At 36.7% G+C, this 13282-nt stretch overlaps 2 protein-coding genes across 5 annotated transcripts; one reads left to right on the forward strand and one right to left on the reverse strand.

Annotated features, from left to right (window-relative positions):
• Nucleotides 1-2454: 2454 nt before the first annotated feature.
• LOC107823815 (membrane magnesium transporter-like) lies at nt 2455-8364 on the forward strand. Of its 3 annotated transcripts, none has more exons than XM_075230436.1 (5): nt 2455-2700; nt 2779-2831; nt 2938-3038; nt 3122-3295; nt 7934-8364. In XM_075230436.1, the coding sequence occupies exons 1-4, from the start codon at nt 2628-2630 to the stop codon at nt 3276-3278; spliced, it is 384 nt and encodes a 127-aa protein (XP_075086537.1). In that variant the 5' UTR covers nt 2455-2627; the 3' UTR covers nt 3279-3295; nt 7934-8364. The 3 variants fall into 3 exon arrangements, with proteins under 3 accessions (XP_075086537.1, XP_016506010.1, XP_016506011.1); XM_016650524.2 differs by having other exon boundaries at nt 2457-2700; nt 3122-3196; XM_016650525.2 differs by lacking the exon at nt 3122-3295 and having other exon boundaries at nt 2459-2700.
• A 1209-nt stretch (nt 8365-9573) lies between these two features.
• On the reverse strand, nt 9574-12910 carry LOC107823814 (transcription initiation factor TFIID subunit 8-like). Of its 2 annotated transcripts, none has more exons than XR_012698910.1 (2): nt 10939-12902; nt 9574-9758 (listed from the first exon to the last, which is right to left on the reverse strand). XR_012698910.1 is itself a non-coding variant. In XM_016650523.2 (2 exons), the coding sequence occupies exon 2, from the start codon at nt 12224-12226 to the stop codon at nt 11102-11104; it is 1125 nt and encodes a 374-aa protein (XP_016506009.1). In that variant the 5' UTR covers nt 12227-12415; nt 12795-12910; the 3' UTR covers nt 10916-11101. The 2 variants fall into 2 exon arrangements, 1 of the variants encoding a protein (XP_016506009.1); XM_016650523.2 differs by lacking the exon at nt 9574-9758 and having other exon boundaries at nt 10916-12415; nt 12795-12910.
• Between the last annotated feature and the right edge of the window lie 372 nt (nt 12911-13282).

Raw genomic sequence — 13282 nt, forward strand, 5'->3', positions numbered from 1 at the left:
TGTGGCTGAAAATTGTTATAAATAGTTTGATTATGTTGTGGCTGCTGTTGTTAAGCTTATCTATATGCTAATTCGGTGGATTAAAGAAGACAACATGAAAACAAGAGGTTGACGATAAAGGTTAAAGTGCTAGGCATGTGGACTATTTTTGAAGATTATTCTTGTGATGTTTTGGGATGAAAATGATATGGTAAGCATAAGTATGATGTTATGCAAGTTGTAGGTAGATTCATGGAAAATGAATTGGATTAAAGTATATTTTTTGTTAATTATAAATCGAGTTTGCCGCTCAAAATGGTTGTTGAAGTAATCAGAGAGCTTATTGTGAATTATATTGTTGTTGTTTGGGTTGTTTGATGACTTTTAGTAACTTATGGGATGTAGTAAAAACAGGGAAGGAGTTTTCCATTTTCTTGTAGAATATTAGTTTTGAAATATGAGAATTACAATGCTTGTATGATGACGACGAAGTCGAGTTACTCATTGTAGACGTAAGAAGATTGTATTGAGCTGGGTTGACGATTGGAGAGAAGATTGCAAAAGTATGTTAAGGCTATCCCTTCTTTCCTTTTGGCATGATCCATATGATGCAACGAAACGAGCAAGTACACAACTTTCACAAATGATTATATTCTTAGAAGTACTATGGGTGCCTATGTTTTTGATTCCCCATGTGTCATATTATTCTATCATCTGTTCACGGGTCTCAGAAAATACGTAAGTTGATAAAGTTTATTTCATGATATTAACCGAAGGCATATTGATCTTATGACATTCCGAGAAATCTTATTGACTTACTTCATTATGCATTGCATTCATTTATACATGTGCATTGACCCATGACCAGATGTCGTTATATACGCGTATGTTATATGTATACGGGATATGAAAAAAGGTTATGGCGTTATATACGCACCACCACCTGATCAGCTGGTATACGTTGATGATTTCTCCCATAGTGGTTGATATGATGGGATGCCCTTAGAGGCTTTATGATGTTATGTACACATATACCTATGCATGGTATGGCATTTATACGCACATGCATGACATTATAAATTTTTCATGATTCACAGAGCTATTCAGAATTACAGGTTGAGTTCTTTACTCCATGTTTCTTTCATGTCTTTTACATACTACTGTCATGCCTTACATACTTGGTACTTTATTTGTATTGACGTCCCTTTTGCCTGGGGACATTGTGTTTCATGCCCGCAGGTAGACATGTTGAGAGTTCTCCTAGTAGGCTATCAGCTCAGCGGAAGGTGTTGGTGCACTCCACTTGATCCGGAGTTGCCTATCTGGTCAGTATGATTTGGACATGTATTAATTGGTATGGCGGGGCAATATCTCGAACTTTATGATATTTATTTACTCGTAGATGCTTGTAGACAGATATCATGTATGTGGATACTTGTATGATCTTCTTGGCCTATGTTTTGAGTATACAAATGATCACGTCGTCCTTATAGGCCCGTATGTCGCATGCATAAGCTTCTATATCATGTTAGGTCATCCTATGTGGAGTATTCTCTTATGTTTAATTCTAGTTATCTCATGACGACCTTTCCGGTTCGCTTACCCATGATAGTATGATAAGAAGGATACATTACGTTGGTACTCAGGTGAGTTATGCACTGGGTGCCTGTCACGACCCTACAGTTTGGGTCGTGACATTTCTCTAAGCCTAATTAGAGTGAAGATGCTTACGATATGCGCCCTTATTCTTTTTCTACTTAAAAATTAAATTATACTGATCAAACAAGTATACTTCGTAACTTTAGTGAATTAAAGTTAGTAAGTAAGGTCGAACTAATTTAGCTTTAGATTATATGAGCACCAAAATAGCGAACATTGTTGAAAAGCATGAATTCCAAAAGTGTACATCTAGATATGATTTGGATATGTTCAAGTAAAAATTTTTTTTATCAAAATTTATATTCGGCCATGTTATAATGTCGTTAATACTCACTTAAAACTTAATGCTTACCCATTTAAGTTGATATCGAAGAATTATAACTATTGTATTGTACTTAAAGTGAAAAAACCCCCCTAAGACATGTGCTGAGGGACAGTTTCTTTTTTCTTACTTCTAAATCATAATCTTAACATGACTTGAATGAAGAAGAAAAAAAGAACATGACTTGAGTGATGATGAGTCATTGAAAAACAAGAAATAAAAAAACAAAGAAAAAAGAAAAAAGAGATTTTTACTTGGCCAAATTTATTTACTTAATTTAATCGGTGTACATAGATTATATGTTTATTACGTTATGTTTGACTTGTATAATAAATGAATTATTCATATATTATATATCTGTCGACTATTTTTAATTTAATTGATTTGACGGACGGTTAGTTAGGTTTATTCTGTTGGTAATAAATAGTGAAAATACAGGGACTAATGCTGCAATAAACTTAGTACTGTGCCTTTTATCTGACTAATAATTACGTCGGGTGTAACTGTGTAAGTATCGGATCCAAATAGAATACGGATCCACTCTAGCTGCTAAATCTTCAAAGTACAACCAGCTAAGCCAAACAAACACCACCAATCAAGCTCACTCTCTTGATCTCCGCCGTCCGAATTTCTCCCTCGCCGGCCGCCGATCTATTCTCCGACCAAGATGGGTGCCGGTTTCCTCGTTGGCGTCATCGGCGTTCTAATTCTTTCTCACGCTGCCTATTCCACTGTCCAATGTAATAATCCCCTTTGCCTTTATTTTTTCTCCTCTTTTTATTTGTTTATCTAAAGATTCAATTTTTATTGAATTTCAGATAGAGCTTTGCTCAAGATTACCGAGGAAGAGTTTTCTGGTCCCCCCATCAACGTAATTTTTTCATTTATTAGTCTTTGTTTGAATTTGCGGAATTGCCACTGTTGATATAAATTGAATCTTTAGATTGATCTACTATGTATTGGGTAATGATGTGCAGGTTGTGATGGAATTGCTAGTTAGTTTAGTATTATGCTTGTGGGCTGCACTTGCTGCTCCTGGAAAATTCAAGTCAATCCATCCTCAATCTGAGGAAAACAGGTACTTCAATCCATTCTTTTAAATTGGGGCTTATGTATTTTCCAGTAATTTTTATTTGCATTTATAAAATATTTGCCCGACAGGAGTTTTGGATGGAATAGCATAGTCAAGGAGAATTCATATAGCCGGCCTCAACTTGTTTGGACTGAAGCACAGTGGTTGTTGTTGTTGGGGCTTGTTTATTTTTATCATTTTCATTGTTTCTTGGTAATGGAATTTTTTGGTGTCCTAGAGACCTGAGGGGATATAGATCATTGGTAAAAGCACTGGATCCACAGTTATGGAAATACCTATTGCCACTATCTCACAGATGTGAATGCTTGCCTGTACATATCCTCTATGCATTTATATTTTGATACAAATTCCATTCTTGTTTTTTATGACATGGTGTACGGCCAACTTGCGTGCAAATCAGGTGCCGTGTAACTCTAGCCACCAAGGGTTGGACGGGAAAATCACCTAGTGTGTTTTGCATTTGCAGGGTTTTGAACCTGAGACCTCATGGTTCTTTTTCCTCTTCATTGACCACTAGGCCACACCCTTGGGTGCTAAATTCCGTTATTCTCAAGCACTCACTAGCACTATATCATTTTTCTTTCTCTAAGTCGATGAACAACTAGGACTTTACATCATTCATGAAGTGCTCCTCAGCCTTCAATGAATATCATGTATAAATCCTCCTTCCTCTCCTAATAAAATTTCATCTATTTCTTAGCAAAAATATAGCCTCTCTATTCTTACTGTCTCACAGTTGTGAATGCTCACTTGTACATATCCTCTATGCATTTATATTTTGACACAAATTCCATTTTTCTCAAGCACTCACAAGCAAGGCCGGATCCAGCCTTATAGATGTGGGTTCATTTGAACTCATAACTTTTACACTAGACCTCGATTTATCTATGTAAAATTCAATGGAATTGTTGAAAATATTGAACTATGAAGTATGAACCTATAACTTAAACAAGGTGATGGGTTCAGTTGTTGGAACCTGAGTCATGAACTTTAGATGTGGGTTCATTTGAACTCATAACTTTTACGCTAGACCTCGATTTATATATATAAAATTCAATGGAATTGTTGAAAATATTGAACTATGAAGTATGATCCTATAACTTAAACAAGGTGATGGGTTCAGTTGTTGGAACCTGAGTCATGAACCGATAGAAGTAAAACCATGGATCTGTCTCTGGTCACAAGACTTCTAGTGGCACTATATCATTTTCTTTCTCTAAGTCAATGAATAACTAGGGCTTACCTCGTGCATGAAGTGCTCCTCGGCTAGTTTGGAGGTAGGGCTAGGCCAATGAATATCATGCGGAAATCCTCCTTTTCCCTATAAATTTCATAGCAAAAATATAGTCTCTCTATAAATTTCCATAATTTTTTTTGCATGTAGCGTTTGTTGTAATCTAACATGCATTAATCCAAACTAGTTCTCTGTCACTCTTGTAATATCCCTAAATGTTTGCTTTATCTTCTTTTCTCGAAGTTTGAACAACTTTAAATATATCTTTCGGATTTATTTATCAGAAGTAAGGTACACTCTTTCGCTACTCGTTTGGTATGTTCTTTTGTTGTTGTTTCACTCCTTAAAACAAAATTCGTAGCTTGGTGAGTCATACTACAACTTCTTTAAGGCACTTCAGAACCTCCACAAGGATACCATTTGAACCACTCAACCACATGCTTTTCTGACTCTCATATTTCATGGCATCCTTTACTTTAGGGGACACAATGCTTCGAGTGAGCTAACTTTTTTTTTTTGTCATGGATGTATAAATCTTTAAAGTTATCCCTGTGATTTCTGTTGAACAAGTGATCGAACTACTATCTCCATCTTTCTTTGATTTCACTACCTCCTATTATAACTTGTTGAGAATCGTCTTTAATACAACTTTGTTCAAATATTTACCCCTCATCAGTCTCAGCCATGCTAGCTTATACATTTCTTTATATCTAGCTTTTAGTACAAGTCGTCTAAGGATTTTTCACGGGCTTTGTCAGTAGCCTTCTTGTCTTCTCTCTTCACTCTCTTATGTTTTTCAAAGGGTTTTCCATCTACTGCTGTTGATAACTTCCTATACCACTCTTTTTTTTTCCTTTGTTAGCCTTGTATCTTATCATTCCAATGTCACAATTACTGTGGTCGAGATCTTATACTTTTAGATATAGCTATACACTTGCTACATTTTAATGCAACTATTCATTTTCTTCCACTGGATAACTGTGTTAGCTTCTAACTCCGATGATGCCTCCTTCAATAACTTGTCCTTAAATGCAATTTGGTGTGTACCATTTAGTATCCCCCATAGAATCCTCGGTGCTTGCAGCTGTCCTTCTGTTTTGCCCCACACTTTCGCTTCACATCTAGAGCCGCCCGTCTATTTTGGGTGTTTAGAGTTACGCCTGGTCCGGACAATTGTTTTGGCAAGGATGAAGTCTAATTGACTGTGATACCTACTTTTAAATGTTATCAAGTGTGATTCCCTCTTTAAAGTAGGTTTTGGTCAATTTTGATACTTGGACACACCTATATTTTTCCGAAATTTAGTATTGGTTTCCTTATAATGCAGTTTGCGCCTTTGCGAAGTATAGAGTAGAGACAATTTGCTTTCAGTTTTCTCATTTAATCCTACTTGAAGAATATAGACACTAATGAGGTTGATTGTATTCTTTTGCCGCACTGGTTTTAATTAGGAATGGCAATGGGGCAGGGCAAGGGCAGGGCGGGGCAGGGCAGGGTAAAACTTAAATTTTGAAGAACTTTAATGGGGCAGGGCAGGTTTGGGTTTGATTTGCCGGCTAAAAACTGGGCCATTAACGAGATGCCTGTGATATATGGGCTATTACCATTTGATTTAGTTGCTTATTTTCCTACCCTTATGTATGGTTATGACTTGGTTAATGTTTCATTACTTTAAAATTAATTCAAACACTTTTTAATATATCTTCATATTTTTAGACTAATAATTTTAGAAATTAAACCAAAATCAAATCAAAATGCAAGAGTTTCAATCATCACAACCCAATTGTATATATCTAGAACAAGATGCCAGTGTAGCTAAAAAGTTGTGAGGGATTAAGTTTTTATTTCTAGTTTATCATGCTATTCATAAGTAAGATGAAGAAATAAGAATGGCAGGGATGATTTAACTACAAATTTGTTCCAGTTTCTTACTTCTAGAAATGACGATGACACTCTTCTAAAAAAGACCCTATTCACTGCAAGAAGAAAATTCAGAGAAGCTGTTATTTTTAAGGATTAAGGGGTTGTTACTGTGGATAGTGGGATAAAAAAAGAAAAAAGGGATAGGATAAAAAAAAACTTAAATGGGGCAGGGCGGGGCAGGGCAAAATTTTGAAAATGCTAAATGGGGCAGGGCAGGGCGGGTCAAAATCTTAGCGGGTCAAGGCTTGCCCTGCCCCGCCCTGCCTTACCCCATTTTCCATCCCTACTTTTAATAAGACAATATCATTAATTCTCTCTATATCTGTAACTTTATCCATAAGTCATAATTTTGTGATGACTCCTTCCTACTTATATCTACCGCAGGATACCTCAAATTATGACTTGTGTTGTTGATCCCTTGACCTTTTTCCATATCCATTCAGTCTCTTGTGGATACAGACATGCAATATTAACCTTCCCTCTTTTTAAAGGTATTCACTAGTTCTAGGTCTTTCCTGTGAACAAGTCTAAGATGTCTCTCTCTTGGTCTAGCTTTTTTATCCTCATTTTCAAAAAATTCCCAGAATCCTTTCTATCACTACCATGTTGATGTGGTAGGACTAACTTCTTTATCCACACCCGTGCATGGCGTATAAACCCTTGTTTATACTCCCTAACACCCAAGTACAGATGAGCAGATGGTTGTCTCTCTCTTTTTTTATTTTTTATAATTGAGAAATCCCAAGGGTGGCGCCAGATTGAAACCCGATGGGTAATGAGCCTGCCCCTCTACCCTTCTCCACCTAAATACCAGGCTCAAACCCATGACGTGCATATGATGCACTCTTACCACTAGACCAAGTCCTGGGTGGCAGATGGTTGTTTTTCTTAAAGTCAAATCCAATTTGCATAGGTTTATTTTCAGTGATTTTGGGTAAGCAATGTAAAGAAAAATATGATGCAGAGAGAGATCACGGGAAGCATATTTGATATTTAGAAAATATAGTTGGATATTGACTTGTTAGAAAATTTGGGTACTGGAATTGTGAGGGCTCTTTTGGACTTATACATGCAGCAGCCTGTTATCTTTTTGCATAGACCCTTTGCAATGCAAAGGCAATGTGAGGGAGGGCGAGAGAAGGAGAGCACGTATGGGTGGTATGGAATCCATAAGCGGATGGATGGGTCTTTGTTACGAATATGTGAAGCCTAGAGATGAGTTTATTCCAAATTGACTGAAAAATCCGGGGTAGGAGGTTTGATGACAGGTGATAAGTTGAGGAAAAGTGAAGTCAAGCCTGACCTAAGAAAAGACTGTTTCTCAACTCTCTTGGTGATGGTTACCATGTGTTTGATGTCTTTGTGGCTGTAGGGCATCTATAATAGAAAACAACTGGAGCGCTGAACAACAAGTCAGCGAAAGCTTTTATGTACTTTTCCTGGTTTCTCCAGATTTGGATTACATGATCTCCTTTAAATTCTAGGAAATAGTTCATATTTTCAGGGCATTTAATGAAGTGGAAAAGCTACTGCACTACTGCTCTGTTGTTTCTTTAGTTGCTAAAGCTCTTTTTTATTTTTTGGACAACATTTCATTACCTTTCTGGTGTTTAACTTCATGTATAGCTCAGTGAGAATTGGTAGCAAAAGTCAATTCATTTGCCCTTATGGTGTTCAAGATATGTCTATATTATTAGATATCTCATGTATCTCTATTTTGCAGGGTGGTCGCTTTGCCTGCCAATCTGGATTTCATGATCTTTAATCACCGCGGAAAGATATTTCCTCTGGAAGCTGACTTGAAATTGAAGTGATGGGATGGACAGTTTCGGCATTCATGAAGTCAACAAATTGTCACCCTCCAAACCAGCCCCATCTTTCTCTATTATCTCAAGGATTGCTTTAGATAGTTTTGATATTGAACTGATTCCATTACTTGAGCAGCATTAGTTGAATGTACTTGTCAGAGGGCAGAGGGAAAGACGTTTTTCTCAGTTACATATTTCCATTTTTGTTTGCTTAGATTTTATTTGTATGTTAGTTTTCAGAATAGTTCAGCACTGGAACTATATAATTACCCTGTTTTTCATAATTTCAGGAGTTATGTTCTTTACCCTCTTTAAGAAGGACATTATTGTTGTTGAATGAAGAAAATGATCTATATCTCCTTATTTTCTGCTAGCTCTCATTTTCTAAAACGACATAGGTCTCCAGATGTCTATATTCTTGTCAAGCTAATATATGTAATCACGCAACTACGATAAGATGATGCATATTTTTTGCAAATTTTGTAAGTGATTAAACAAAGATCAATCATACTATTTGTCGTACGAAGCTACCAATTGATTGTCGTTTTGATATATACAATGTTTTGAATAGATTGTATTATTTGCCGTCGTTTTATGATGTTATGCACCAACAATATGAAAAATGAACCTGCAATATTATAAAGAAAAAGTAAGGTACGAGGTAAAATTACTATATAAAAAGGTAAGGTATAGAATAAAATAAGATTATTTAATAATAAGGAAGGGCAAGATGAGAGGAAAAAAAAAAAGATAACGACGCGACCACAACATACCAGTTGTTTCATAATGTCACTTTTCGTCGTTACGTAATGATAGATTTAACGATATGATACAATAAAATTTAAATAACAATCAAAACAAGCATTGTATTTAAAGTAACAATACTATAGGTATACAAACTAAACTTTGCATCTGGCCACGTAAATGAACTTGACCCCTGTTGAAGACCATATAGCTTTTCAAAAAGGCGTTATATTTTCTACTTCTGAACCTTGAACAACTGAAAGGGTCAAAGTGCAAAACTTAAAGAAAGGTACTTTTCTGTTTTCAGCACTCACTTTGAAGGAAAATGGGGAGCAAAGAAGGTCTTGGGTGGATTTGGATTATATTTCTTATTATCCACCTTTCAGTTTATTGCATCAAAATCATAATATGACTCTCTAATAACTCAACTATGCCTATAAATCACAAGTTGCACCTTCCCCTCTCTCAACCATCCTAGCTGTTGGAATGAAATATCACCCCCTATTTTAGTAAAATCACAATAAATTCCAGTAAGGGATAGAGGGGCCACAGTAAAAAGAAATCTATTCAGTTCCCATCCATTGGCTTTATACCCAATTGGTGATAACATTGACCCTTCTTGTTCTTATCATACAGCTTAGTTCGGCCAGTCCAACAAACTTGCATGCCCGGATCACATGAATAAAATAAACGACTCTAGTTGCCTTGAGTTTCATGAATAACTGAGAACATCTACTCAAAATTCTATAACAATAGCTGGATAATGATGCAAGATTATGCAAGTAGACCGGGAATGCAATTTACGGGAGTATACAGTTAAAAGAAAAAAATCCCTTACACAAATCTTCTAGCATGAAAATATAATCCTACAGAACATTTAATAAACAAAGGGAATAATACATAAACCCCTCTAAACTTAGCTCCATTTGCAAAACTTGCATAGCTGAGCTATGATGTGTTACCTCACAACTTGATCTTCTAAAACAGCAGAAGTAACTGAGAGCACACAGGAGAGAACGTTACAACCGAGAAACTATACAAAAAGAGAGATGCTTAACTGAAACAGTAAAAAAGCCAAAAGGGTAGCTCTCTCCTACTTGGAGCAATTACTGTTTAGCTATTTGTCTTTCTGAAACAATAAAGAAAAACTGCCTTCAGCATACCTATGAACGCAACAAAAGTTACTACTCCACAAGGTTTTAAGAGAGCATCAAAAACTGTTAGTCTGGACTATAAACAGCAAGAAATTGATGATGAGCAGACAAGATTTTTAAGGAAAACCACAGGTATGCTATCTATCACGAGTACTAACTAAATGATACTAAATGCCAATGGCAAAGCGCATGTAAGAACATCTTTTAATGGAATTCAACAAACTACACTACCACCTTTCCTTGACCAACTAACAAAGTAATTTCCCTCGTAGATCATTATACTTTAATTTTGGGAATTTTAATCAATGTAACAGAATCACAAAACTTCCCGTCTCTGTTTAAACAATCAAATCATCAAACCTTTTCAAATTTGGTTCCTTGGCTATGGTACAAGCAATGTTGTAGGCAGGGTATTGCAAGTACTTGAATTATAGTTTGGTACTTGTTTATTAGATGAGACAGATATAATAGTTAAAACTTGGCTTTGTGGGTAGCTTACTACTTACATTATATAGACAGGGCCAGGCAAGACACTGGAATATAGCTCGAGTCTACCGTTAGTCCCTGAGTTACCAGACTTGCAATAATAAAAACCAATTTGTATGAAATGAAGAAAAAGAATGTAAAAGGGACCAGTTCAATCATTTTCCTAATTAAGAGAGCAACAACAAATATAATTTTCTCATCAACTTTCACGCTACATCCATCAACCCCACATTCAAACTTCTGCATTAAAAATCTGAATAATGAAAATTTCACAGCCATCAAAAGCAAATAGATACAAAGATCAACACCACCGTTCATAAAAATCTTGCGTTCCTACTCTTTTCCCTCCTTTTCATTTGCTTTCCTTTTCTCTATTTGTGCGCGAGTGAGTGTGCATGTGTGTTTGTGTTTTTCTTTCATTTTTTATAGAGGGAGGGGGAGTGGGTGGGTGGAGTAAATAGAAGGAGAAACTTACATTTGCAAAAGTAAAAGATTCTCACTGAGATAAATTCATTAGAGAACGAACAATGACTAACCTTGAAAAAATGCTCTACACTACATCTCAACATCCAGATAGACTCTGTGACATTCACAGAAGAATTACAGTATGGCTGACTTTTACCTAACCCTAATCACTTGCTGCTGTTTTGAACAGGGAACGGAAGTACCCCAATCAAGCTAACCAATCCATGAACTAATTTACAACTGGGTTAACTCCTGCTGATTTTCCCTAGATTGCCTCAGTATTAACTCGGCTCTCCTCTTCTTATCATCTCTTTCTTCATCTCGCCTGAAAAAGGAAGCTTTTCTCTCAGAACCCTTTTTCAAAAGCCTCAGATCCAAAGAATCACCAAAGACTTTCTTTCCAGTTCTAAAATCTAAACAGACAGCAGGCCTCTTGTCTGGAAGATTTTTCTCCACGCCATCTACTGTTTCGGAAAGCCCATCCTTCATTGCCTCAATTGCAGGAGAGAACGTCTCCAGCAAAGAAATGTGATTTTTATCGTCTACCTCAGTGGAAAGTTTAGCCGGAAGAGCAATTGCGTCCACATCTTTCTCACCAGGTTGAAAAGGTTTTGCAAGAAATGGATTTTCGCTTTTACTAACACTTGATGCAATATCGGCATCATCTGCCTGTTTAGAAGTTGATGCTACTGCTGAACCATTGCCCACCAATCGCTGCTGCAAATTTAACAAAGATCTTTCCGCCTTCCTTCGCTGCCTTGCTAATTCAATTTTATCAGCTCGAGGATCTGATGCCCTCTCATTCCACGTAGCAGTCCGTATATAAGTATGGGGATCAGGAAATGCAGGTAACCACAGCGGTACGTGCTTAAATGTCGGTGTTTCACCAATTTGTGAAAAACTGGGTATCATCCTCGGATGTTTTACCACAGGAAAATGAGGAAGAGATTGAGAAAAGGGAACCTCTTCAGCAGATTCCACATACTCAACCATCTCCCTAACAACACCAGAATTTAACCCACAATGGTTTGCCTCTGATGCGCGCAGAAAACCAGTGGAGGCACACATATCCTCTAATCCTTGAATTACATCAAACACATTGCATTGTGTTCTCCCAGCTAAATTAGCACCACTACTAGCAGTCTTGCCTAGGTCAATTATATACTTAATCGCAACGTCTGCAAGTGATTCAAGGGCAGATTCATTGAAGCTCTCAAACCCAATGCTTTTACATATTTGAGCCACAGCAATCCTCGATATTGCTCTTCCAAAATCGTCGAAACCAGCTCTTTCTTCCCCGGTATTATCCACATTACTCTCTTTCTCCCTTTTACCCTCCGCATTACCTCCATCGGTCATATTCAAATTCTTGAATCATTTAGGGTTTCTTTTACTCAAAAACCTCACCACTCAGCTCAAACTCGTGTCTTTAACAGAAAAGGTTCACAACTTGGCGACGTTATAGAAATCCAACAATCAAAAGTGCACGCTTAATCAAAGAATCTGAATTCTCAAGAAACTCAATATGCAGTTCAGGATCTCTACACCCTACATTGCAATACATAAAACCCTAGGAATTAGGCTGCATTAAGGAGCAAAAGAACAACCCCAATTGCCCAAAATACAAGTAGACATGAATGTTGGAACAACCCCAGTTGCCCAAAGTACAAGTAGACATGAATATTAAACTACTGGCTTTTCCCAGAAAATAAAAATCACTACTTTGAGATGTTAATGAGAACTCCAGATCAAAGAATCAGTGAATTCTTCAAGAAAATCCAATACACAGCTCAACGATTCATGTACGCCACTTGGTAATTAATAAAAACCCTAGGTATTAGGCAGCATTAAACGAGAAAAAGTACAACCCCAAATGCCCAATGTGCAAGTATACATTTACAGGGAATGTATGAAAGTGAATACTTACAGCTGCTTCAGAGAGTAATTGAACTTGAGAAGGGTTTAATGGAGAAATCTGATAAACCCTAACGTTACACAGAAATGAAGTTTTGGATCGAGAAAGTGGAGGGTCGAGTAGAGGGGCGGGACCTTTTTTATAGAAAAATTTACATTCTAATAATAGCACATGAGTCCATCTAGTTTAGTAAAATCACAGTTGAGCCCTGTACGATTGTGAGAAGAAATCCTCAAAAGTCAAAACCCACAACTAAGGCTTAAACTATGATTTTGTTTTTACATTTTTTATTACATTTGGGGTTTGGGTGGGGTGTGTGTGTGTGGGGGCGGGGGGAGGAAAATGGAAAAGAGATATTATGCTACTGATTAAACTATGATTAACCTATTAATATAGGTATTTTTTAAAAAGATTTGAGCATCTATCAGAATGATCTTCTACTGCTCTACAACTCCAGAAGTCATTGGCGTTTTTAGTCCCATGGCCATGCCTCATCAACC

Source organism: Nicotiana tabacum, chromosome 2 (genome assembly GCF_000715075.1).
Source record: "Nicotiana tabacum cultivar K326 chromosome 2, ASM71507v2, whole genome shotgun sequence".
Taxonomy (NCBI): Eukaryota; Viridiplantae; Streptophyta; class Magnoliopsida; order Solanales; family Solanaceae; genus Nicotiana; species Nicotiana tabacum.

Coding starts and splice junctions, on each gene's coding strand:
- LOC107823814 (XM_016650523.2), bottom strand. CDS start 12,226: ATGACCGATGGAGGTAATGCGGAGGGTAAAAGGGAGAAAGAGAGTAAT.
- LOC107823815 (XM_016650524.2), top strand. CDS start 2,628: ATGGGTGCCGGTTTCCTCGTTGGCGTCATCGGCGTTCTAATTCTTTCT. Junction 2,701..2,778: donor TGCCTATTCCACTGTCCAAT/GTAATAATCCCC, acceptor ATTGAATTTCAG/ATAGAGCTTTGCTCAAGATT. Junction 2,832..2,937: donor TTTCTGGTCCCCCCATCAAC/GTAATTTTTTCA, acceptor AATGATGTGCAG/GTTGTGATGGAATTGCTAGT.